This window comes from Grus americana, chromosome 15 (genome assembly GCF_028858705.1).
Source record: "Grus americana isolate bGruAme1 chromosome 15, bGruAme1.mat, whole genome shotgun sequence".
Taxonomy (NCBI): Eukaryota; Metazoa; Chordata; class Aves; order Gruiformes; family Gruidae; genus Grus; species Grus americana.
In genome coordinates this window covers 15,872,447-15,895,531 of record NC_072866.1, presented here as the reverse complement: position 1 = coordinate 15,895,531, position 23,085 = coordinate 15,872,447, and the positions used below count along the sequence as shown (strand labels likewise).

The window sequence follows — 23,085 nt, the reverse complement described above, 5'->3', positions numbered from 1 at the left end:
TACTGAAAGAAGAGTGAAATGGTAGGCAAGTATAACTCCAAGGGAGTTAGAGGGAAGAGATTACCACATATTCCCTCCTTCCTACTCCAACCTCTGAACCCACAGAAACAGGTCATGTCAAATTTCCATAGGTCTCCCAACAAAGCAAGAGTCTGGGAGGCACATGAACCCGTTAATCTACATTTTAATAATAGATATTATTGTTGTATTTTGTTTGAAATGTTTACAACACAGTAATTACATTCAGTATTTTCAAAATGAGCCAATGAGCCAACTGGACTGACTGTTCTGTATATTCTAAAAATTCCTGACTTTGAATATTAATTCACTTAAACTTTAGAAGCATTGTTAAATCAAAAGGAAATTTATGTTGTTCAAGTTTGCAATGACATATATGCAGCAGAGTTTAGACCTTAACACCTGGCTGGAATCCATAATTAAGACTTTGTTTTGTAAATTTCATTTGTATTTAAGGTACAACTGATTATACACTAACCATGTGTGTTTCCTGCTAACGTGTCATTTGTCACTTATGAGCAGATAGAGACAAATGCAGGTTTGTCACACACCGGAGAGAGTGAGCTCGTTTTCTGATATGACTCACCTGCATGGGCATCCGTGAAACTGCAGTGCAAAAAGCAGCGCTGCTTGCTGCTGAGACGGTCCCTGGACTGGCTGCTCCCTGCAGCGCTGCCCCTACAGAAAGAAGCAGGGAGGTTCAGTGCTTTTTGATCACGAGAAATGGTCCTACTCCTCTCCTTTTTATTCAGTTTGCAAAATGAACATGTTTTAAGAAATGTTTCTGCAGTAAAGCAGGATTCCACACCCCCCCCCAAAGATAATTCCTCCATCCAGCCGATGACTATATCCAGTGTGATATGATAGTTGCAGGTACCTAATCATAAAATGTTTGGTGACCACAGTATGTAATATTTACACAGCAGGTATTTGGGATTAAAAATTCCAGCTGAATGAAAGATGATAATATATTAAATGATAAGTTAATGTTAAAATGAAAATATTACTTTTTCTATAAACATGTTTGTTTTCAAAAAGAGAAGCTTCCAGTTCATGCATTGTTTCTCACTCTTTATTCTTGTTTTAAAATAATTTATTTTGTATACCACTGTAGTCTGCAAACAGAGAAATATCCCTAGACTGATATACACCAGCACAGTGAATGTGGTATTTGGAGGGAATCCCATTGAAGAAGGAGATGAAGAAACCGTGCCGTATTTTCCACTGGAAAAGGTACTCTGTTCATGTGATGGTGTGGCGCTTACTGTGCTTGAAAAGATAGATTATGTGAAGGCTGTTCTGAGAGCAGCAGCTGTTCTACTACAGATCACATCAAATCCCATGAAATTTTTTTTCATTAGTAAAATCTGACCCATGATCAATGAAGAAATACTTAAATCATTGTGGCTTTAATCTGCGGTAACTGGACAGATGTGAGATGATAATATACCTAAAAATGACTAAGAAAAGTGGAATGTTTTAAGAGGAAGCGCTTCCAGGCAACCACCGCTAGGTAAATACAGAATATTGTGGCCCATGTGAGCCTTTGCTTTGAAGAATATTGTTGAATATCAAATTCTACATCTTTATCACACACAGTTTTGCTTCTTTGGCATTCCCAAAGGTTGCCGTCTCGCTGGAGGCCAGGTGGCAGTTACAGTCACCTGAGGGCTGCTCGGCAATACCATTTCCATTTCCTTCTTTACTTGATAGGAAATATTTTCTAGCTGAAATCTGAAGCTCAATGCGTTCTGGCCACTCTTCCCATTTGCTCTTTCCTGCTCCCAGCACGCTGCCTGCCGCTAAAGCTGTGCTTTTAGAGTGTGCATCCTGTGTCCAGGAACCCTAAAACAATGTGTTGGATGTCTGCTTGCGCACAGCCTGCACAGCACCGCAGACTCCTAAGAAAGCATTTCAGGGATTTGCAATTAGTTGCACATGTCTGAGCCCTAATCGTGTGTTTTCTCTAGTGGGAACTGGGTAATAGGAAGCAGCAGAGGGAGGTGGGCACGGAGGGAGGTGGAGCAGCTGGATTAAGCCACCTGGAGTAGACACACTGTCCATGCTGGGATTTTTAGGTATATTTTTCAATATAAAGTGTGGCAATACAAAATTCAAAAGGTACCTAAATAGCCTCATGTGGGTAAGTGATTGCTAAACCAGCATGCGCTAACTGTGTCCAGATCCTAGTGTTTAAATACCCTTGGGTGCAATTTTTAAAGTCAATAGTAAGCGATACAGTTGGGAGAGAATTATTTATAACTTCCCAAATAGCTTCAATAAGAAATGGAAGCATTTTTAGGAATGTCTGAATTTTTAATTTCATATTTAACTTACTGTTTTTAAAAACTTCTTCCAATTCAAAATGGATGTTTTTCAACATAAAAATATCTGACCTACCAGAACATTTGGCTTCATATTAATTCTTTCAGTACATCCAGCACAAAAAGTGAGTTAAGTAGATACTAGTGGACTTAAACTTGTTCTGAAGCTAAACTTGTGCAACTAAAATGTAAATCTGATAAGTTTCTTTGTCATAAACAAAATATATGTTTGCTATATCTTGTTATTTCTAGTTTGGTTTTACTCAGATGACGTCTACAAGCTGGCTAGATTTAAATGTTATCAGACAGAAACCATAAGTTTGCCTTTACAGATGCAATAATGTGATTCAAACGTTGATCATATTCTGCCTTTCTTTATAGCAATTTAATCATTATTCTAGAACAAAGGCAATTGCAGACCAAATGGTTCTTGCTGCTAATGGAACTTTACTCAAAGGTACATATAAAACATTTGGTTTTTTTCCTATCATTAGTAGTGCTAATTCTAACCATTCTCTGGCTACTTATTTATCGATAAATAGCATACTTTAACTGAAATAAGGACTTATTTTGTTTGTTTCTACTCCTCCCTTCAGTGGATGATTAATTATTTTATGTGTATATACAGACAGGTATGAGATTATATGCAAACAATAGACAGGAGAATTCAGAAAATTTAACTTCTTCAAATCATCGTAAAAATTAACCAGTTTTACAATAGATACAGAATTTGTGCTTTTCTTCCCCGTTCAGTGTATCGCTTTGAGCTTCTCTGACAATACCAATCGCTAAGCGCTGTCCAGGAGGTCATTCTCATCATCCCCAAAGGCTTGTAGGTGTCTACAGTTTCTTAAACAGATTGGCAATAAGGTCATGGTGACTTCTGAAGTCACATGTGTGTGAAGAGATGTGGCTAAAAATCTGTCTATACATGGCAAGGGAAATGTTTATCTTTGCTTTTATATGCATATCTTGCTATTCCTAGTGATTTCTCTGAACTGAAAAGGTGGCAAACATAAATTAGGTGGGGATTCAATTTTAGCATCCTTGATTAACTACTGAGCAAATGCCTACCACCTGTTACACCTCCCCACATCAAAGGTATAACTGTGCCTCTTCACAGGAGTCAGTCGTCTACTTATTGATTCACATAAAAGTATTCATTTTGATTGAAAATATTCTAACTTATTTGAAAGCCTCTGTTTAAGAGACCTCTTCCACTCCTTTGTGATGCTGTTGAGCTGCAAGCAAGGTGTCTAAATATAGCAAATTGAACGATCTTCTTCCAGTATTGCGTGTGTCTACAATGACGGACAAATCTGCAGGTTATAAACTTGTGTCTATAATAAATAGCAAAAGTCAACCAAGCAGGAAGCATATCTATAGGAAAATTTGATTCATCCTGTCCCTATTCAGACCGTTCTGTGGTCAGAGGGATTCAGGTTTCAGGCTGCTAAGTTGGGGTCCTTCACTGCTATTGAACTCAATTTTATGCAGAAATGAGAACAAGTTACTAGGAAGCCAAATCTCACGGAATGGTCAGACCGATCCTTCACTTTCACAATGTAAAGTTCAGAAAATACGTTGATATCAAAGCAATCTGAAAATGACGTTTTGTGTTCTCTCCAAGGAGGTGATAAGCTCCACACTTGTGTGCTTCGTCCCCCAGGCATATATGGACCAGAAGAGCAGCGCCACCTGCCACGAGTAGCCGTATGTGTTATGTAGGCAGCTCTGGAGGACACTACAAGTAGTTGTAAGGGCATAACACCAGTGGAAGCATCTTGATTACAGTTCTTAGCTATTCCTCCAAGAAAACTGTTGAAAGCTTGGTGACAGGTCATGTGAAGCAAGATAACAGCATGATGTCAGCATTGCAGAAATGGCAAGGCTCAAGCTGTACTTTTAAGTGAAAATTAAAAAATGCAAGGCTGAAATGCCAGGGAAGAACTAGGTTTGCATCCCTGACCATTTAATGGAAATGCTGTCTTTTAAATATGCACTTTAATTTCAGCCAAACACTAGAATCTCTCCATATTTTACCACTGCGTATCAGGGCAACAGTCCTTGATTTATAAAACCACCAACTAGTTGGTTGGATTTTTTTCTTGTGACATATTTCTTGTGCTGTAATTGTACACAAATACAGCAAATTCTAAGTATTCAGGCTGAGCCAAAATGAATACGTTATATTACATAAATAAAGGAATAATGTAGTTATTTCATGTTTTCTGTTTCTACAGGTAAATATCCAGCGGAGACTATTTAACTTCAACTTTGGGAATCACAAGGTTCAGATGAACTGGGTTCACATCAGAAATCTAGTACAAGCTCACTTACTAGCTGCTGAGGCTCTCACCTCTGAGAAGGGTTACGTAGCTGTAAGTAAACAATATAAACCAACGTTGTGTCCCAGGTCCTTTAGCTCTCAAATGGGTTTAATTTTTGATGTTTTGAGATCAAAGGTTCTCCAAAAGGTCTCATGCTAAATTCTCAAAAACGGTGTGTGGCTCCACAAGCACATGGACAGTGCCAATGCAAATACATTCGGCTCGTATTTTGATGATTTTTTTTTTCTGGTTTGAAAATATATCATTTCCTGTGTGACTGGGGGAATTTTTAACCAGGTTAATATATTCACCATCATACAAATCTATATATTCTCTTATTCTTTTGAAAATAGATTCTGATTCTAGGTGCATAGCATCAAATTTAGAGCAACCATTCTGAGGTTTTCCAGTTTAATTTTCAGAGCTGAAAATTCCAAAAAGAGATGTACAAAATTAATGGACAATTTTAAAAGGTTTTTCCTTTTTTTTTTTTTTTTTTTTACTGGCCATAATTGCAACAACAATCTGAGGACTGTGGAGCATCACAGAACTGACAGCGTTGCAGCAGCTGCTACATTCACAGCTCCCCAAGGGTCCAGCTTCATTTATATTGGTAGGAACATATAGACGACAGGTACAGATACATCTGAACATCTCTTCATGTTCTGTCAACTAGTTCAGTGCTTGGCAGCTATGCAGCTGTTTTACCATGATGTAATGCCCAGGGTCTGCTTAGGTGCTCAGGAGTTCGTGGTGCTCACAGCTGGATAGAGCCCTCATCCAGAGCACAGCTGCCAGCAAGTATTGCGTGCACATTTAGAAGGCTGGAAGAAAACAGACTGGAAGCCCAGAGTGGATTCAGGCTCTGTGACGTGTCCCACAGAATATATATATATACACTGAATTTGTTTTAATCAGAAAATTAGCCAGAGTTGGAGCTTGACCTCAAAAAGCCATGCTTATTACACGCTGTCAGTATTTCCGCTTCTGTTGGACTCATGAAGATAATTCTGTCCCCTGCACATCATAAGGAACTTCATGCTCTAACAGTTGGATTACTACATAGTGAAATCAAGCTCTCACCTACGTTACACCATGGTTAGTCATGATTAGCTCTGCTGTGGGGTTACCCAAAAGTATGAGACATGTTTGAGATGACAGTGAAGTCCAACGAAGGTAGTTTGCTGAGCCGATTTGTGTACATTCACCATACGCGTGCTGGCGTGTTATTCACAAAATCCAGAAAGGTAGGTATGAGAGAGAAAGGAAAGGCCATCTTACATATAGTGTTTTTCTAATTGTTTTTCTCTGCTTCTTTAACAGAGTGGTCAGGCGTATTACATACATGATGGTGAAAACGTCATTTTTTCTGAATGGATAGTCCCTTTAGTATGTATTGCACACACATTTAGCTCTAATGCACCATATTCCATTTTTACGCTTCATCGACACCCTCAATTTGGTACAAATTCTGTTATTCTTTCCTTTTATACCCCTTCTAGTTTGAAAAATTAGGCTACAGGAAGCCCTGGATACATATTCCTGTTCTCCTGGTTCATATAGCAGGTAAAAATAACGAATACATACTTAATTATTGTGCTATTTATTTTTTAATTTGTTTTCTTATTCCTAGAAAGGTATGTAATGGTTTTATAAAATTCAGGGACCCAAATTGTAGGAATTGCATAACTTAACATTATTTAATAAGAATCGCTTATGTCATTTGGCATTAATTATACCAGATAAAGTCTAAAGGCTATTCATAAACTGAGTCCATCATGTACTTTATAAATTAAACACTGCCTTCTCCACCTTAACTGCATCCCCTGGCAGCAGTAGGAATTATAGGATGTGCAATGTCAGTATTATCTCAGTTTATTGTTATCCAGCAGTCTCATTAAGTAACTTTCTGTTTCACAGCCACTGTGATGGAATATCTGCACCTGATACTAAAGCCAGTTTTTAGCTTTACCCCTTTCTTGACAAGGAATGAGGTAAATATATAAACATTCTCTCTTTTTATATATTTCTGACCAATATTCTTGGATTGTCTGCATTAAAGTTCTGCTTTTCTGCTCGGGGCATAGTCCATTCAGGGCTTACGCAGTCATTTTGTAGCCTGATTTTTCCATGCTATCCTGGCCACCCCTTTTAAAATCATCAGAAATTAATGCTTACTTGAAGATTAGATGATCCAGAGAAAGATCCTACCGGTGCAAAGCAGAGCAACTGACGTGGAGCTGGCACAAAGAGGAAAACAGGCGCTACATTGTCATTTCCAGCGAGCTGTCCTATGCGGTGGGACTACTTCTTAAAGGAAGGTGTGGTGCAAGAGTCTTGGGTCAAAGTGGTAGCAGATGGCGTAATACCAGGCTAGCCAATAATTACGAAGTCCACTAAAAGTAATTCTAAATTGGAATGAAAAGTTAATTTTCTGAGGGGAGGGGGAAAAAAACAACCCAAAAACCAACCCCAAAAAACCCCAAACAAATCACCAAACCCTATTTCTGGACAAATTAATTTTGATCTAACTTATGTTTTTGTATGATATTATGATTTGTAATATAAATGCTTTCATTTGTAGCATGTAACATAATAGGATACTTTCTTCTACATTAGTTCTGTATCTGAAGCAGAAATCATTGAGACTATGCAGCTTAAGCACTGTCACAGGCACCACGCATTCAGGGGGAGGATACAACTCTCCAAGAGCGTGTGTTTTCCACTCTGAGACGCGTTTCAGCAAAGCTGGGAAGCCATGCAGCTCTCCTCCAGTACACTCACCCAGTTCTGTTGCACGTTTCTCCGTACAGAAGCGGCAGTTTGAGGGAAGTGTGCTGATCCGTTGCATGGGATTGCTGTAGTCCTTTATCTCACATTCACAAGTCAGAAATCAGTGTCAGCAGCTCCTCCTGCACCCAGTCCACCCAGCTTTGGCTCTTTTCCTGTCAGGTCCATTGACTCATTCTGTTAGCTCTGCACAGAATCTGACTCCAAAGTGGATACATTTTTGCATGTCTATCTCTATTAATGTTTTTTATTCCGTTGTGATATCATTGTTGTCATATTTTCATTCAAGTTCTAGAAAATCAGGTATTAAAGTCGCTTCCATAACTGTCTTTTTGGATTTTAGGTGTGGAATGTTACTGTAACTCACACTTTCCGAATAGACAAGGCACGAAATCAGCTTGGTTACAAACCAAAGAAATTCTCATTTGCTGATTCTGTGGATCATTATCTTAAAACAAGACCTCCTTGCCAAGAGGATCACACATTCCTTAAAATGGTGTTTGCTTTTGGCATTTTGTTATGTTTGATCATTCTTTCTTTCTTCTAAAATCAACTAACTACCCACCTGTTTCTGAGTACTAATGATCTGGTCATAGTGCATTCCTCAGGCACCACAGACTTTATTATTCTTATTATTGTGATGATGACATCTCTCTGATCTCATTTAAAAAATGTGAAGTGAAGACAAGGGACATATCAGGAAATGTTCCTAAAGGACAACACAGTGTCACAAAATCAAAGGAGTGTGCTACTAACGAAGGCAGGAATAGTTTTAACGGATCTTCCTTCATGGATTGCTTCATGCTGAGAATAATTTTCTAAAAATGATCATTCAGGAGAGTAAGAAATTGGAGGAAGAGAAACCCTTGTAGGTCTGCAGTGCTGTAACAAGTCCAGTAGCTCTTATGAAGAGAAGGTTGATGAAACAATTCCTCTGATGAAGCCACTGCTGTAGCTGCTGTACGTTAGCCTGAGGAATTATGAAGACCTGGGAACTAGTACAAAAAATATGTAAATATTTATAAATAACAGGTGGTAAGAGGACTGAAAGTCATATTTATGTAAAATAGTTTTATTGTTCAAAAACTTTGTAAAAATGTAATAAATGTTTTTAAATCAAATAATATCCTCTCAATGCAATAATAAACAATAACTGAACCAACTACTGCCTTTAAGGAGCCTGTGGGAAGGGGGAAGGAGGGCACATAAGACCTTGGAGTTCAGCAAGCTGTTACTGCTGCCTTGTCTTGTAAGAGAAGCTGAGAAGTCCTGGTGTCCGTAACCCTGTACCAGTGCTGGCACGCTGTTCCTTCAGCCGGTCGCCATGTCGGGCTGAGCAGGCAAGCCCAGCACCCGGACCCCAGTGAGGATCTGACCTCTCTCTCCCCCTTTCTGAAGACTTACGTTAGTGGCTTCTTGGGTGGATTGTACTACTGACCCACACGTGCTACGTGTGCGCTACATCTACACCTACCACGTGTTGCCCAGGTGAATTTTCATAAGGTGACCTGTTGCAAGGAATTTCTGAGGGAGCAGCTGCCCCCTCTCTGGCACCCGCGTGGAGTGGGAGAGCTGGACTTGCCAGGGTGGGTCACAGAGTGAGGGAAAAGCTCTGCCATCTGATTACCTCCACTTGGTATTTATCTTGCCTTTCTGTTAGTGTTTTACAGGAGTTTTAAGAGCAGTAAGTTTATGGAGACTTTCTCATTGTATCCTTAAATTTACAGGACACACAGGAGAGCTGACAGCAACCTGACAAGAATAAAATGTTATAGGTAAAATAGTGACAGGAAAATGGGTGAGCACCCACAATTACCACTGCAGCTTATGAGAGCAAAGACTTGTTTTACACTTTTTTTTCTTTTCTTTAAACAAATAGTTCTGCGTGCAGTGAAAGCAGCAAAGCCTGGTCTCTTACGGATGCACATTTGGAGATTGTCCTTGTCCATACAAACTGAGCTCACGCTGCCCATCTTCCCTTAGCAGGGGCGCGGCTCAGCCCTCCCTCCTATTCCTGCCTACCTACTGTCAGGAAAGAAACTCAGTACATAAGAGATTTTATCCAAGTTTGATTAAAACTGGTTTAGCTCACAATTTAGCAATACAGAGGCACAGCTGACTGACAGATGAGCACTGCAGAAGGTACTGCATGAGCCTTGTTTCCCTACTAATGCAGAACAGAAAACCCCAAGTGTAAAGTTACTTCCCAGCGTGAGCATTTTAACTATATGCAAACACTTAATTTGCTTTCAAATTAGTTATTTATAAATCTTTCATATATTGCTTTTATTAGACTAATAGCTCAGGACTGCATCCTGGATTATACCAACACTTTGCAGCAGCCGCGCCAGGCAGTGACAAGTGCTGGCTGTGGCCTTTTTGGGTACTCCCCAGCAAGGAATAACCGAGGAACTTGCTGGCTTTGTGGTTGCGAGTCCCCGTAGACTCCCACCATTCTGGTCCTGTAATGCCATGCTGCTGATTCGTTATTTCAAGTAAGATGCTTTTTACATCACTGTTATCACAGTACTTTTTAATACTAACTGGCTTCATTCAATTGATTTATCATTATTACAAATCCAATATTTGAAATTTTAAGACAACTTTTAGTATGTTTGGAATAGCCAGCTGTTTCATTTCTGTCAGTCTTTAGGGAGTCTTAGTTTAAGCCTGCTATTGTTCGAGTTGCTTATGCTCTAACATAATTGCAAGTGTGTCTTTAAATGATTAAAATTTAATATGAACATTCAGACATGGCATAGCTATAACGGAAGAGGCAAAAGTGTTCAAAGGTTAATTTTTGCCTGGGATGGGTAACTGAAATTCTGCAGCTCCTGATGCTTTTCACAGCCTCCCAGGCACGAGTGGCCACAGAGCTGAGCAGAGACCCATTGCCAGTGCAGGAGGGCAGGGATCTTTGTGTCTGTTTGCTTATAATTATGTTTCCTCTTTGGGGATTCTGGCTGTTTTGCAGGTGTTTCTGATGCTCTGCATCTCTCTGAGCCATGTCCTGCCACCAACTATCCAACCGGTAATCAAGGGATGGTGTTTATTTCCTGAACAACCTGTTCAACAGGTATCTCAGAGTGGACAGAAGCCTAGCCACCAACAGGATGCCTTCCTGCAGTGGTCGCGGCTGTATGAAGACACATGGAGGTAAGAGCCACTATAGGATGCTGTGGGACCCCAGGGATGCTCTGAGAACCTAGGAATGCTGTGGGATGCTATGGAATCCCAGGGATGCACTGGGCTCCCAAGGATGTGGTGGGATGAGCAGAATCCCAGGAAGGTTGTGGGATCCTGAAGTGCTGCAAAATGAGTGGGACCCAGGGGTGCTGTGGGACCCCAGGGAGGCTGTAGAGCAAGCAGGATCCCAGGGAGGCTGTGGGACCCCAGGGGAAGTGTGAAATGAGCAGGACCCCAAGAGGGGCTGTGGGACCCCCAAGGGGGCTGTGGGAGCCTGTGAGTGCAGTGGGATGCCAGAGATGCTGCGGGACGAGTGGGACCCCGGGGGTGCTACGGGACCCCGAGGAGCCCGCTGCAGCCCATGTACGGGGCCACCCGGCCCCGCCCCGCCTGCCCGGCGCGGCGGGCGGCAGGGACCACCGCTCGGGGTTTTCGGGGGCGGCGGCGAGCCCCCGGCCGGGACACGTCTCCGGCGGCGCGGTGGGATATCCCGGTGCCGGTTCCCGCGCCCCGGCCCGGCCGGACCCCGCAGGCACCTGCCGAGCGGCGCCCAACGGCCCCGGCGGGGTGCGGGGGGCAACAGCCCCAACGGCCGCTCCCCGCTACGGGCCCGGGCCGGGCCGGCCGTGAGGGGCCTGAGGCCGCTGCCCGCAGCACGAGTTCCCCGGCGTCCGGCCCAGCCTTCCCTGGCAGCGTCCTTCTCCCGGCCAATTTGCAAGTGAGATGCAGAGAATACCCGCAGGAGCTCGGGTGACTCTTAATCTTTTATTGCAGCGCAGGGAAGGGATGGGGGTAACCAAGGGAATCAGTAGCTACAGCCCCAAAAATGCCTCGTCTGCTGTGATGAACCCTTGGCCGTTGTCGTCCGGATGGGAAAGAACCTCCACGTTTCAGAAACAAATGATTTGCTAGTGCTTTTTCCTTAATATACTCATTGACCCCTTCCGTCAGCAATTATTTTATTCTAGTTCCCCTGGAAAGGGAGGGTTTGATAGCCTTGTTCTCTGATACACCTTCTAAAGATACAAAGAACATATCAGGCGTTCCTCTCTCCTTGTGAAATCCTCATATATCTCACCTCCATCACTGCCAATGATAAAACCACAGTACATTCTTAATTTACATTCAGCTGCTGCTATTTAGAAAGGAGCTCAAAACATCACTTTTCTCTGATGTCTGTCTTTGTGACAAACCAGGGACAAGTGGAAGAAGCATTACAGGTTTCTTGTTTTGCTCTGGAGCTGTGCTGCTTGGCCCTGCTTGCGTGTTTGTGAAGCACAGAAACTTAAACACAATTCATTCATCTTTAGAGTCTTCCTGACAGTTCAAGATCTCAAATTCAGGTCTGGCCCTGTGTCACATCTGACACCTAAAGAGCTTGTGACGCAGACCACACCAAATTCAACAAAGTCAAGGTGCGTTTCACACAGGCAGCAATTTCTCTTCTGCTAACAAAAATACATGGTCTGTACCATTATTCTAATTCTGACCCATTTGTGGAAAACATCTGAATTCATGTTCTCTGCATTAGGGATTTTTTTTTTTTTAGTTTTTCTTTTATTATTCTGGGTACCATTTGCCAATACATATTTAGTCCAAAACTAACACAACCATTGCTATGTGTTTTCAGAGTGCTGTCTTTAATAGAGTATATAGACATTTTAAATGTTTGTAAAATGTGAAAATTACAATTAAACACTCTTAAACAATCTAAGCAGAAAAGGTAAATGGGTCTTTTAAAATAAATCCTTGAAATCTGGAAATTTTGTAACCTGTGTTTTGCTTTTGTCTTTACCTCTCTTAAACAGGTTGCGTTAAAGTTAAATTTTGCTGCTGTGAATAGAGCTTGTTAACATGAAACTCACTGGCATCGTCTGCATCCAGGAGCGCTATGGAGCAATTTTCAACATGGAGGAGAAATTGTTACGTGTGTCTGGTAATAGAAGAGAGTATTTCACTGACAGAAAACTTATACTGAGCGGGGTGGCAGTACCCTGGCGCCAAACCTCTAACTCTAAAGTGAACGGAAATGCTGGGGCCCGGAGTGAAAACCGAATGAGAGCAGTGGTGACAGGAGGCGGAGGCTACTTTGGATACAAGCTGGGATGTGCTCTTGCCAATGCAGGAGCTTCAGTTGTTCTGTATGACATACACAAGCCTGTCTGGGAAATTCCCAATGGAGCAGTGTGTATCCAGGTATGAGGAATTACATTTTTGCAACAAAGTTAGTTCATTTGCCTCTTCCATAATGCCTTACTAGTTTTCACAGAATCCAAATCTCTAATTGCAAATGATCGCAAATGTCAATAACCGTTTTAACACTGTGAATATCCCACGTGAGTTTTTGACAGCTGATTTTAGTATATATTTTATATAAGGAAAACAATGAAACCTGTAATGCGTAGTGCAGAGCAGCCACTTCACCTCCTGACTCTGCAGTACTCCTCAGGACCCAGTCACTGCCTTCCTCTGTGCCTTAGTGTAGTCACCTGTAGAATGAACGTAGGGGTGTTATGAGGCTTAATGAATGTTTTAAATACTGAAATGGCCTAGTGTTCAGTCCCAGGACGTACGGTAAGTACAATTAAGTATGTGCATTCCCTCAGTGTTAACCCACTGTATGACAAATGCTAACCTGCAGTTCTGATTTCAAGTCCAAGTATTTTTTCTTATGTATTACAGGCAGATGTGAGGGATTATGATGCCATATCTGCAGCCTGTGAAGGGGCTGACTGTGTGTTTCATGTAGCTTCATATGGAATGTCAGGAAGAGAGCAAGTGAGTCCAAACAGTTTTGGTTTTTTCTGTGTGACTACCCACACTGAGATGAGAGACTCAATGCTGTAACACTGCGTGTTAAATTTTCTCTCTTCAGCTTACCGTGAGAGCTTGAATTTGGTAAACTGCTCTGTGCAAACAGCTTACAGTACCATTCTCCTAGTTGTGAAATGATTTCCTCCCCGTTAGAGGCTCTACCAGCAGCCTGGGAGGGCTTGTGGGTTGACAATGGCATTGAAGGGTTCTGAGATAGCATGAGGACGAAAGGAAAGACAAGGGAGGCTGATTCCCTCCAAAACCCTGATCCTTCCCTGACCCTTTCACATGGAAGTCCTAGGGGTAAGGTCACTGGGAGGAACAAAACCAGAACTAAATTATGAATAATTTTATATAACTAAATTATAACAACGGCTGTATTTCAAGTCTTCATTGTTTGCCATTGGGTAAAAAGCTGTAAGGATGTACTTATGTAGGACTCTGAGCCACAATTTTTATGATTGCAGTTACAAATACACACCCACCCTTTTTTACCTTATTACTGAAGTTCCTTTTACTAAATTACCTTAGCTGGATAGAATAGCTCATTCAAAGATGTTGGCAGTTGAGCAATGCATGCTTGGAATTGCTCTGGGTAGAGGTAACTGGTCACTGAAGTGCTACCAAATCACAGATATTTAAGATATTGCTGCAAGATGTATAACTGGAAATATACATTCAGAACCACCGCGGTTCTCTTTGCTTCAAGCAGGCTAATCTGTAAAAAAATACAAGAAAAATACAGGCATAGTTTAAAAATAATGATTTGACTTCTTGAAGTCTGCAACAGCAGTCTAAATGAGCTTTTTTATAATTTAAACCCTTTACCTTTATTTGGGGACATTTATAACATCCTCCTGTGGTATTTAAAATGTATTATGATTTAAAAATGCACAATTTCTTTATTTTCCTAGTTGCACAGAGAAGAGATCGAAACTGTAAACATTCATGGAACAAGATTCATCATTGATGGTATGTATCTAACCTTGCCATCGGGTGTTAGTATAGCATATCAACATATTATACCACCTGGAAAAAGCCAGTTGGCTTTTTTGGCACACGCTATTTTTTACCAAATACTTCACATTTTTGGCAGAAGATAAGGAAACTTGTCATTGGGGTTTTTATGCTCAATTCTGCTTTGGGGTGTGATATGAGAGCCAGCACTGTAGTTCACCTGCTTCAGCTTTTCGGACCCATGTCTGACCTGATGTCAGAATCAGTATCCATGTAAGGAGTTAATTATTTCCAGGTGTATTTTGCAGCAGTAAACCTCGTTGCCATCTAATAGCTTGTGCACAGGTAGTGGGCAGCCCTTGAAGCAAAAGAACTTCTGGGCACCTGCCTGGCTGGGGCTGCAGCCCATCTCAGCAGGTCGGTAGCCCTCCCGGAGGCACAGGGTTAGCTTACAGCACCCAAATCAGGATGTGCCAGGTGATGAAGCACTTGGCTCTAAATGGATGTCTTCCCTTTAAATCTGCTTTGCATTTTAAATCACCCAATCATAAAATTGAAGGATTTGCTCTTTTAAGATTTGTCAGTTTCTCAGGAAAAGCTCATACAAAATTTTACCCTATCGTTTCGTTTACGCTAAACTAATTGACTTTATACATTGCCGCAGCCTGCAAACAAAGGAACATCGCTAGATTGATATACACCAGTACAGTAAATGTCGTGTTTGGAGGGCTTCCTATTGAAGATGGTGATGAGGAAACCGTGCCATATTTTCCAATAGAAAAGGTATTTTGGATGTATTATATTTTCATGTTTCCTCTTTCTTTACTTTCTTGTTCTAAAAAAGCCTGAAGTTTTCATGACCTTGTTTTGCCAAGAAAGAAGAAAGAAGAAAGAAAACTCTTTACACTCTTTATAGATGCTGTTCACAACATTGACCCATCAGTTTTATGTACATTGCGGTATATATTTCTTTGTTTCCTATTGAGGCCTTGGTTTTGGAAAATAATTCACACAGTGTCCCGTTAACATTAATGAAATTCCACCTGGACACAGGGATTGTGTTATATGGCTTGGTGCCTCCTTAGCCATTCATTATTTATACGATTTGGCTGTTTCTCCCTTATCGAAGATGGCATATATTCAATGTAGAGCTGATATGGAAAAGCTGCCTATTTTTGTATGCTTTTATTGCATTTAATTAAAAAGGAGAAGGCACTTCTGGATGCTCTGCCTACACAGTTGGCTTTTGTGTCCTTCCTCTCTCCATCAAGTACTTCACAGTCTTTCAAGAAGTAGAGATGGACAGAGGAAATACTGAATAATATTTTGAATAATATATTAAATAATATTTTCTCTGGGACAATGCCACAAGAAAGTAAACAGGATCATTCACACCAATTGTAATGTCTTCAAAACTCGGCTTTTGACGTTTCCGTTACCTGAAAAAGAAATCCAGATTACAAAGTAGTGATCAATTACATTCTTGGCAGCATTCAAAGCATACATATATTTATTCCTTCCCAAATGAGGTGAAATTAATTAACTGGATTTGCATAAACAAAACCACTTGCTTACCTTAGCAATATGCATGTGTTTTATCCTAAGCTAATACCCCACAGCTTCTGTATTTTGAGGTATTTGTTGCCATCTTCTAAGTAAAAATGAGTGGAGAAGAGATGCCCCTCTGCTCTGTCATTTCAAGAACAGATAAAAACATATTTGCTTTTTCTCTGTAGCATGTTGATCATTATTCCAGAACCAAATCAATTGCAGAACAAATGGTCCTAGCAGCTAATGGAAGTCCACTAGCAGGTACTTTTGTCTTAGCATGAATTCATAGTGGAATTTACTCCTCCTCTTCTTGTTCCTCACTAACATCCTGTGTCCTGTATCAATCCTTCAGTGGACAAGACCGTCCAGCAATTAGGAAATCAAGTTATCGACCCCCTCTCACAAACTAAAAGATTTTCACGTAAAAATCATTTTTAATTGTTTTTCATTCCCACAGTGTCCATAAAAGGTGTTAGCACAGTAGCAATGAGTTCAGTATGTTAACTGAAAAGATGAAGACAGCTATAAATTAAACAAAACCAAGTGTTTAATATCTGTATTATGCAACATAAGTAAAACATGAATGCTGATTAAATTGTTACACGCCACCCCCCTGTTTTATATTAAAATCTGAAGAAGCCACCTGATACTACAGCCTGGAATTATTTATTAGTACTTCCCAAAGTTTTCCATGTTGAGGAAGCCAGTTATACACTTGAATACTTAAGCTCACCCGTGAGATACTATAACTGCCAGTGCAAAACAAATTAATGTAAAGTGCAACACGATTCTATGTGACCCAGTGATACTGAGCTAAGTTTAGCTGTAGACAACTTGCAGAAAAGACTCTCTTCACTTGATACCTGCAGAGAGCTATAAAGAGATATAAAGTCACTGACGGGCATTCCAGCCCTATAGAATTATTTCGTTATAAAAATAAAGGGGTTTTGCCTTATTTCCTCTTTTCTCAGCAGCTCTTCACATCAAAGGCCCTCTTAATTTTAGAAGCAGTACACAGTTCTGCATTTGTCAATGAAATTAGAACCAGTCACTGTTCTCAACATCCCCTTTTGATCCCGTGCCATAGCAGGATCGAGTATTTTGCATGTTGTCAAGTACTATTAAGAACAGTTATTAGCAGATGATGAGCCAGCCAACTGATATACTGGGGAAGTGACTGGAGTTTTATGGTGGTCCTTACTTTCTCCCACTGAAGTTATCAAGAGCTTCTCCAGCAGTTCTGGTTCTAGTGGGAGCTGGCTGTGCCTACTGTTGAGAGAACCTTTCAGCTCTAGTTCATGCTGCTAGTGAGTCACTGTTTCCCAGCAATAATGTTGTTTGAGATTAGTTGGTTTCATTCCCCTTTCCTACCAATAACTTGCTCACTTCAGCAAACTCCTCACCACAGCTGGCACATTCATTCGCTGCTCTGGCAAATAGACAAAGGACTGGTTAGAAAGAGGGTTTGAAATATCTGGTAATTTCTAGGAATCTGACTATGCTGGCAGGACTTCTCTGAATCTTATCTTGCTATTTTGTATGTTCTGATTCTGCTAACGTAATATCCAGCTACTAATTCCACACCTTTTGCTATTATTTTTTAAGATGGTGAAGTAATTTATTTCAGAGTAAGTTCTGCTACCACAGTCTTTGGTTCATACAAAGATATACCATAGTCATGTGAAAGAATGGTCTTATCAATTCTTCTAGGAGGTGGAATACTACATACATGTGTCCTTCGCCCACCAGGAATCTATGGCCCAGAAGAGCAAAGACACTTGCCAAGGCTAGCAGTATGTATTCTGATTTTTTAATCAGCAGAATTTTCTATGATATACAACAGCATCACTTCTTTGTGTTACAAATTGACTGACCTTCCTAGTGGGCAGGAATTCAACAATTCAATTGTCTGTTGAGGATGTTATAACTTTTTTTAAGAGGCATTACATTATATCTGTAAAGAATGTACGGTACATTAAAAAAGCCTTTTTTTGAAATACAACCACATATAAGTCCAGCTTTATAATGAAATGCTCACTATAAGATTCAGGCCAATCTATGATATTTCAAATGCCTGTTTGCATGCAACTTACACCAAATGGTTTAAAATATTAATGAAAAGAGATACGGCAAAATATCTTCTTTCCACTCTCAACTATTAACAGCTTTCACTACCCAATGAAAGAAGTTAAGGAGTCGGAAGCACCTCTGGTACAATAGGTTACTAAAGGGCAGACAGCTGAAGTGTTCATCTTTTACTCTTTTTCACTTGCTGTCTTTTAAATTGTAGGACTAGCACAGTGTTCAGAATATGATCCCTGTAGAATTATATGAGTCTGTTATTTTAAAAGCATCACTACAATATAAATTTACACACAGCTTTGAGGAAAGACTAGATTCAAGCTTACCACATAATAAATACTTTTGTTTTGTGGCTGAGGTAGGGAATTATATTGAAGCCAGCCAAAATATACTTTAGCATCTTCTAAGTAAAATAAGAATGGCAAATGTAATTTTAGTTAAACCTGAGATGTTTTCTTTAGCCCCTGGAAAAAAATTTAGTCTTTTAAAATTTCTAGTTAAGATTTTAAGCTTATTTATTATGAGCCCATCTTAAGGCATTACGCAACTGTCACATTTTTCAGTTTCTAAAATGTACCCATTAAATGAAAAATGTGACACCTAGCATTACTTTCCATTTTTTCCCAGCCAAAGCTATTTGCTAAATTTGATCCGATTTTGTAAATACTTCTGATCCATTCAGAACTGTATCTTACCTTTCCATACAATATTTTACTTATCCTTAGAACAGACTCATAGTTTTTGTAAATTCAAGATGTATTGTGTTCAATATGTTCTTCGATCCTTCCTCATGAGCAATATTTTTAGACCTCTCTGCACTTCTCTTGATTCTTTTTAACTGATTCATGTATTTTTTTAAAGCAGAGACAAACCTCCATTAAGCTGGACAAGATGCACTGTACCTCATTTTAAAACCCCTTTTGCTTTGGTTTCATGTTTGTTTATGTCTACAGAAGAATATTGAGAGAGGGCTACTTAGCTTCAAGTTTGGGGATCCTTCTGCGAAAATGAACTGGGTGCATGCAGAGAATCTTGTACAAGCTCAGATTCTAGCTGCTGAGGCTCTCACCCCTGAAAAGAACTACATAGCTGTAAGTAAGCAATGAAAGCACCAGTTTTCATTTACAGTGGATCCTGCCACTGCATCCTGTACTATAGTAACTACTGTAGTAGCAGTAATTAATGTTTGTGTTGTGGTCCTTTAGCTTATCTTGTTGTCTGTGGTTTTAGTTGACAAATGTGTTATGAACAGTATGGGACCTGGCAGCATGGGGTGTGCAGTGTGTTAAGAGTTGGAATATTCAGTTCTCTAAGAATATCTCCATCTTTCCATTTTTGTAACATATTTGCTATTTCTGGCAGATGAGCAAAGAATGTTTGCTATGTGAGAAATGAAATTGGAAGTTGTCATGGTTTAACCCCAGCTGATAAGTAAGCACCATGCAGCCAGTGGGATGGTGAAGAGAATGGAAAAAACCTTGTGGGTTGAGATGAAGACAGGATAACAAAGGCTAATGCTAACACCACCAAGTGATGCACAAATGCAATTGCTCACCACATGCAGAAGGAAAAAAAACCCCCGATGCCCAGTCTGTCTCCGAGCAGTGATCCCACCTCACTTCCCCAGTTCTATCTGGAGCATGATGTTCTGTGGAGGGAACATCCCTCTGGCCAGGCTGGGTCAGCTGTCCTGGCTGCGCTCTCCTGGCTTCTGCACCTGGCAGGGCCTGGGGAGCTGAAAAGTCCTTGACTTAGTGTAAGCCCTACAACTACTTATCAACAACTAAACCATCAGTGTGTTATCAACATTATTCTCATCCTACATCCAAACCACAGCACTACATCAGCTACTAGAAAGAAAATTAACTTTATCCCAGCCGAAAGCAGGACAGAAGTTCAGGCTGATATATCCCTTGTTCCCCTGTATATTAATCCAGACTTAATGTTCTGAACTCTGATACTCAGTTCTTCCTGTACCATATGCAAATAAAAGCACATTTCCTTTAGGTTCATTGATTTCAAAAATAGTTGTAACTGGTTTCTTCCTTGTAAGCACAGTTTTTTATTTGACCTAGAAGCACTACCGTTAAAGAATATTAGAAAGATTTTCAAAGTAGATTAAACTACTTTTTCTAAAACCCTAAAAGCAAAAAGGAAAGAGGTAACTTGTGTTAGTATAGATGTTATGTACAGGCATATCTGTAATAAATAATTTATACCAGGGCATGTTAATCACATAAATCACTTGTCCACCAATTTCATTGCACACGTTAGTGAACTGACTGAAACACATGTAGGTAGTTTGTTGGCTTGTATGTACATCCATGCATATTTTATATTGCTGTATTATTCTTAAGCTATTCATAAGGAGTGAGATAAAGAAGTCAATATACATGCAGTATTATTTTTACTAACTTGTCTCTTCTCTACCTCTTTAACAGAGTGGCCAGGTGTATTTCATTAATGATGGTGAAAAATTCAACCTTTTTGAATGGTTAACTCCACTCGTACGTACAATATATACTTTATCTCCAAATGCATTAATTTCTTTGACTGTGTACAACTCCAGCTCTTGTGTGCATGTTACATTTGGTATGTTTGCTTTGGGTGTAAGAGTTCCGTTCTGAATGTGGTTTTCATTCCCACTTGAAGTTCAGTGTGATTAGCACTGTAACAAAGCCTCCCTAAAACATTACTTTAAAGCAACTGTCTTAACTGAGACCAAAGGTCTCTTCTAAACCAGTATCCCCTTTTGAGTTGCCATTATCTTCATTTCTGGGGCATGCATCTGGTAACAGTGGCTATTTTGATTGGACAAAACCAGAAATCCTTATTATTAAACTGTAATATACATTCTTTTCAAAAGATCATTTTATTGTTAATGATGGGTTCTAAACCATAAATATGTCACAGTGTTAAATCAGGTCTCAGCACACCATCAACTATTATAAACGTTTAATTGACTATTATAAACATTTTTTTCCTTTTTTTAAGACTGCCACTTGAAAACTTCATAGTGTCTGCATGTCACATTTAACTGGAATCCCCTGAAAAATTAAAACTCAAATAGTAACAGCAGTGATTAATTTTATCAGTAAATACTTCCACAAATGTCTTCTGTATTGAAACTTTATAACGTGTTTGAGGTTTCTGGTATTTTCACTGTTTTTTAAATCTCTTTCAGTTTGAAAGATTAGGTTGCAGTAAACCATGGATACGTATTCCTACTTCCTTAGTTTATGCATCAGGTAAAAATATTTTATCAACATTCCTCTTTCCTGTACACACTGCTCTCAGTCCTAATTGCAATATAATGTGTTTTTTTATTTGCCCACAATTTTCATTTTCCTGTATAAAAATAATATGCTGCAGGCTCATTTAGTGTGCAGCAGCTAGGGGTGAAGTTCAGCTCTATGCAGTGTGCTGAAACCAGAATGGTCTGTTATTTAAGTCCTGCAAAACCAGATTTTATGTAGTACTTAACAGATGTATAACTTTGTGGAGTTAATGGTATAAATATAAGAAGTTAAATGTAAAAATCCATGACTTCATGGAATACACTGAAGAGTATCTGCTTTGCTGCATGGGTAAGTTTATTGTTCTCCTGCATCCCATGCTCTCTCCAGAATCAACCCCCACGTGCAGCTAAGACAGAATGCACCTCTGAGTATTTTGTCGTTACCGCATTTTTTATGAAGTCTCACAATCTTTTCCCTAGACCTGCCACCAACCCTCCGAACCCTTTTCACACAAGCGCCCTAATTCAGGCTGCTGAACTACTAAGCTTAAATCCAACCTCTTGTGAGCGAGTACTCCTGTTGATGTTAGTAACGGTGCCCTGAGCTCTCAGGCATGTGATTATCCTTCAGTATCTTACGCAGTGCGAGATATGCCAAAATCGTAATGGCAAAGCAATTTACTATTCTTGCCTCAAGTAGAAATCTTTTGTTATGCAGCCATGATAATGGAATATCTTCATCTGATGCTGAAACCATTTGTTGAACTGTCCCCACTGCTGACCAGAAATGAGGTAAAGTCTGTGTTTGTAAACTCCCCTTAATTCTCACAGGATCCATCCATACATGTTAATACTGAGGTACAATTTAAGATTAAGTCAGCAGAAAGTAAAATCCACCCAGTACTACTACAGCCTCCAGTTTCCAGGGCAAATGTATGCGTCAGGTACATTTTAGGCAATCTATGATGCTTGTTACCATAATCTTTGAAAAGAGAAAGCTTAAGCTAGCAATGGGGGAGAGGCTGCTTCAGCTCCTTCCTTCCAAGGCCCAGTATCCTGTATGGCTTTGGCTGGTCTGGTGGGCCCTCATTTCTGAAGATAGTTGGGCACCTAAGAGATGGCTTTTAGCTGCCTCCTTGGGTACATCAACAAGAGTGCAGAACATTTTTTGTGGACGTTTTCAAGACTAGAAGATTCTGCTTTGCAGCTGTTACTGCCTCCTTGGGTTTTCAAGATACTCCTTTCGAGTGAATGATTTTTAAAAATTATGTGACATATGTCAGTAGGACATTGAGGCAATGTTGTGGTGGGTTTTTTTATTTTACATTTCCTTTAACTATGTCTTTGCTACCATTTAGAGACTTTGTTCCAATTTCCTATGTATTCATATCTTTGTATGTTGACTCTTTTGCCCTGTAGGTACAGAACATTTCTATAACTCATACGTTTCGAATAGACAAGGCACGGAGTCAGCTAGGGTACAGCCCAGAGAAGTTTGCATTTGCAGATTCTGTGGACCATTACATTAAAACAAGACCAGAAGCCCAGAATCATCACATCTTCCTCAAAGTTTTGCTTTCTTTAATTGTTAGCTTAAGTTTGATCTTTCTTTCTTTAAGATTTGATGGCCTTTCAGTTTTGCATTTTTTTAAAGAAACACAACACTGACTTGCATAAACTGCAGGCACTCAGTCACAGCACTGCTACCTGGATGGTTCTAATGTCCTCAATAGTTACTGGCCCCAATGCAATAAACAAGCAGTTATTTTTAGATTTAAAAACAAAATTGTAATAT

At 40.0% G+C, this 23,085-nt stretch overlaps 2 protein-coding genes across 3 annotated transcripts; both read left to right on the top strand.

Annotated features, from left to right (window-relative positions):
• Window positions 1-1,133: 1,133 nt before the first annotated feature.
• LOC129213441 (putative short-chain dehydrogenase/reductase family 42E member 2) lies at window positions 1,134-8,577 on the top strand. 2 transcript variants are annotated; one of them, XM_054843481.1, is made up of 7 exons: window positions 1,134-1,251; window positions 3,973-4,055; window positions 4,586-4,723; window positions 5,996-6,061; window positions 6,175-6,238; window positions 6,593-6,666; window positions 7,806-8,577. In XM_054843481.1, the coding sequence occupies exons 3-7, from the start codon at window positions 4,640-4,642 to the stop codon at window positions 8,007-8,009; spliced, it is 492 nt and encodes a 163-aa protein (XP_054699456.1). In that variant the 5' UTR covers window positions 1,134-1,251; window positions 3,973-4,055; window positions 4,586-4,639; the 3' UTR covers window positions 8,010-8,577. The 2 variants fall into 2 exon arrangements, with proteins under 2 accessions (XP_054699456.1, XP_054699455.1); XM_054843480.1 differs by lacking the exon at window positions 1,134-1,251 and adding an exon at window positions 2,745-2,799 and having other exon boundaries at window positions 3,973-4,098.
• Window positions 8,578-12,502: 3,925 nt separating this feature from the next.
• Window positions 12,503-22,958, top strand: SDR42E2 (short chain dehydrogenase/reductase family 42E, member 2). Its single transcript, XM_054843286.1, has 11 exons — window positions 12,503-12,844; window positions 13,331-13,426; window positions 14,377-14,434; window positions 15,084-15,202; window positions 16,156-16,231; window positions 17,681-17,763; window positions 19,006-19,143; window positions 20,494-20,559; window positions 21,237-21,300; window positions 22,009-22,082; window positions 22,710-22,958. Exons 1-11 carry the CDS (start codon window positions 12,503-12,505, stop codon window positions 22,956-22,958), a joined length of 1,365 nt encoding a protein of 454 aa, XP_054699261.1.
• The last annotated feature ends 127 nt before the right edge of the window (window positions 22,959-23,085 follow it).

Bases quoted from the DNA above. Each gene is read 5' to 3' on its own strand.
- LOC129213441 (XM_054843481.1), top strand. From the start codon at position 4,640: ATGAACTGGGTTCACATCAGAAATCTAGTACAAGCTCACTTACTAGCT. The intron at 6,239-6,592 runs GTAAAAATAACG...TCTGTTTCACAG, and splicing joins TCTCCTGGTTCATATAGCAG to CCACTGTGATGGAATATCTG. The intron at 6,667-7,805 runs GTAAATATATAA...TTTGGATTTTAG, and splicing joins CTTTCTTGACAAGGAATGAG to GTGTGGAATGTTACTGTAAC.
- SDR42E2 (XM_054843286.1), top strand. From the start codon at position 12,503: ATGAAACTCACTGGCATCGTCTGCATCCAGGAGCGCTATGGAGCAATT. The intron at 12,845-13,330 runs GTATGAGGAATT...TATGTATTACAG, and splicing joins ATGGAGCAGTGTGTATCCAG to GCAGATGTGAGGGATTATGA. The intron at 13,427-14,376 runs GTGAGTCCAAAC...TTATTTTCCTAG, and splicing joins GAATGTCAGGAAGAGAGCAA to TTGCACAGAGAAGAGATCGA.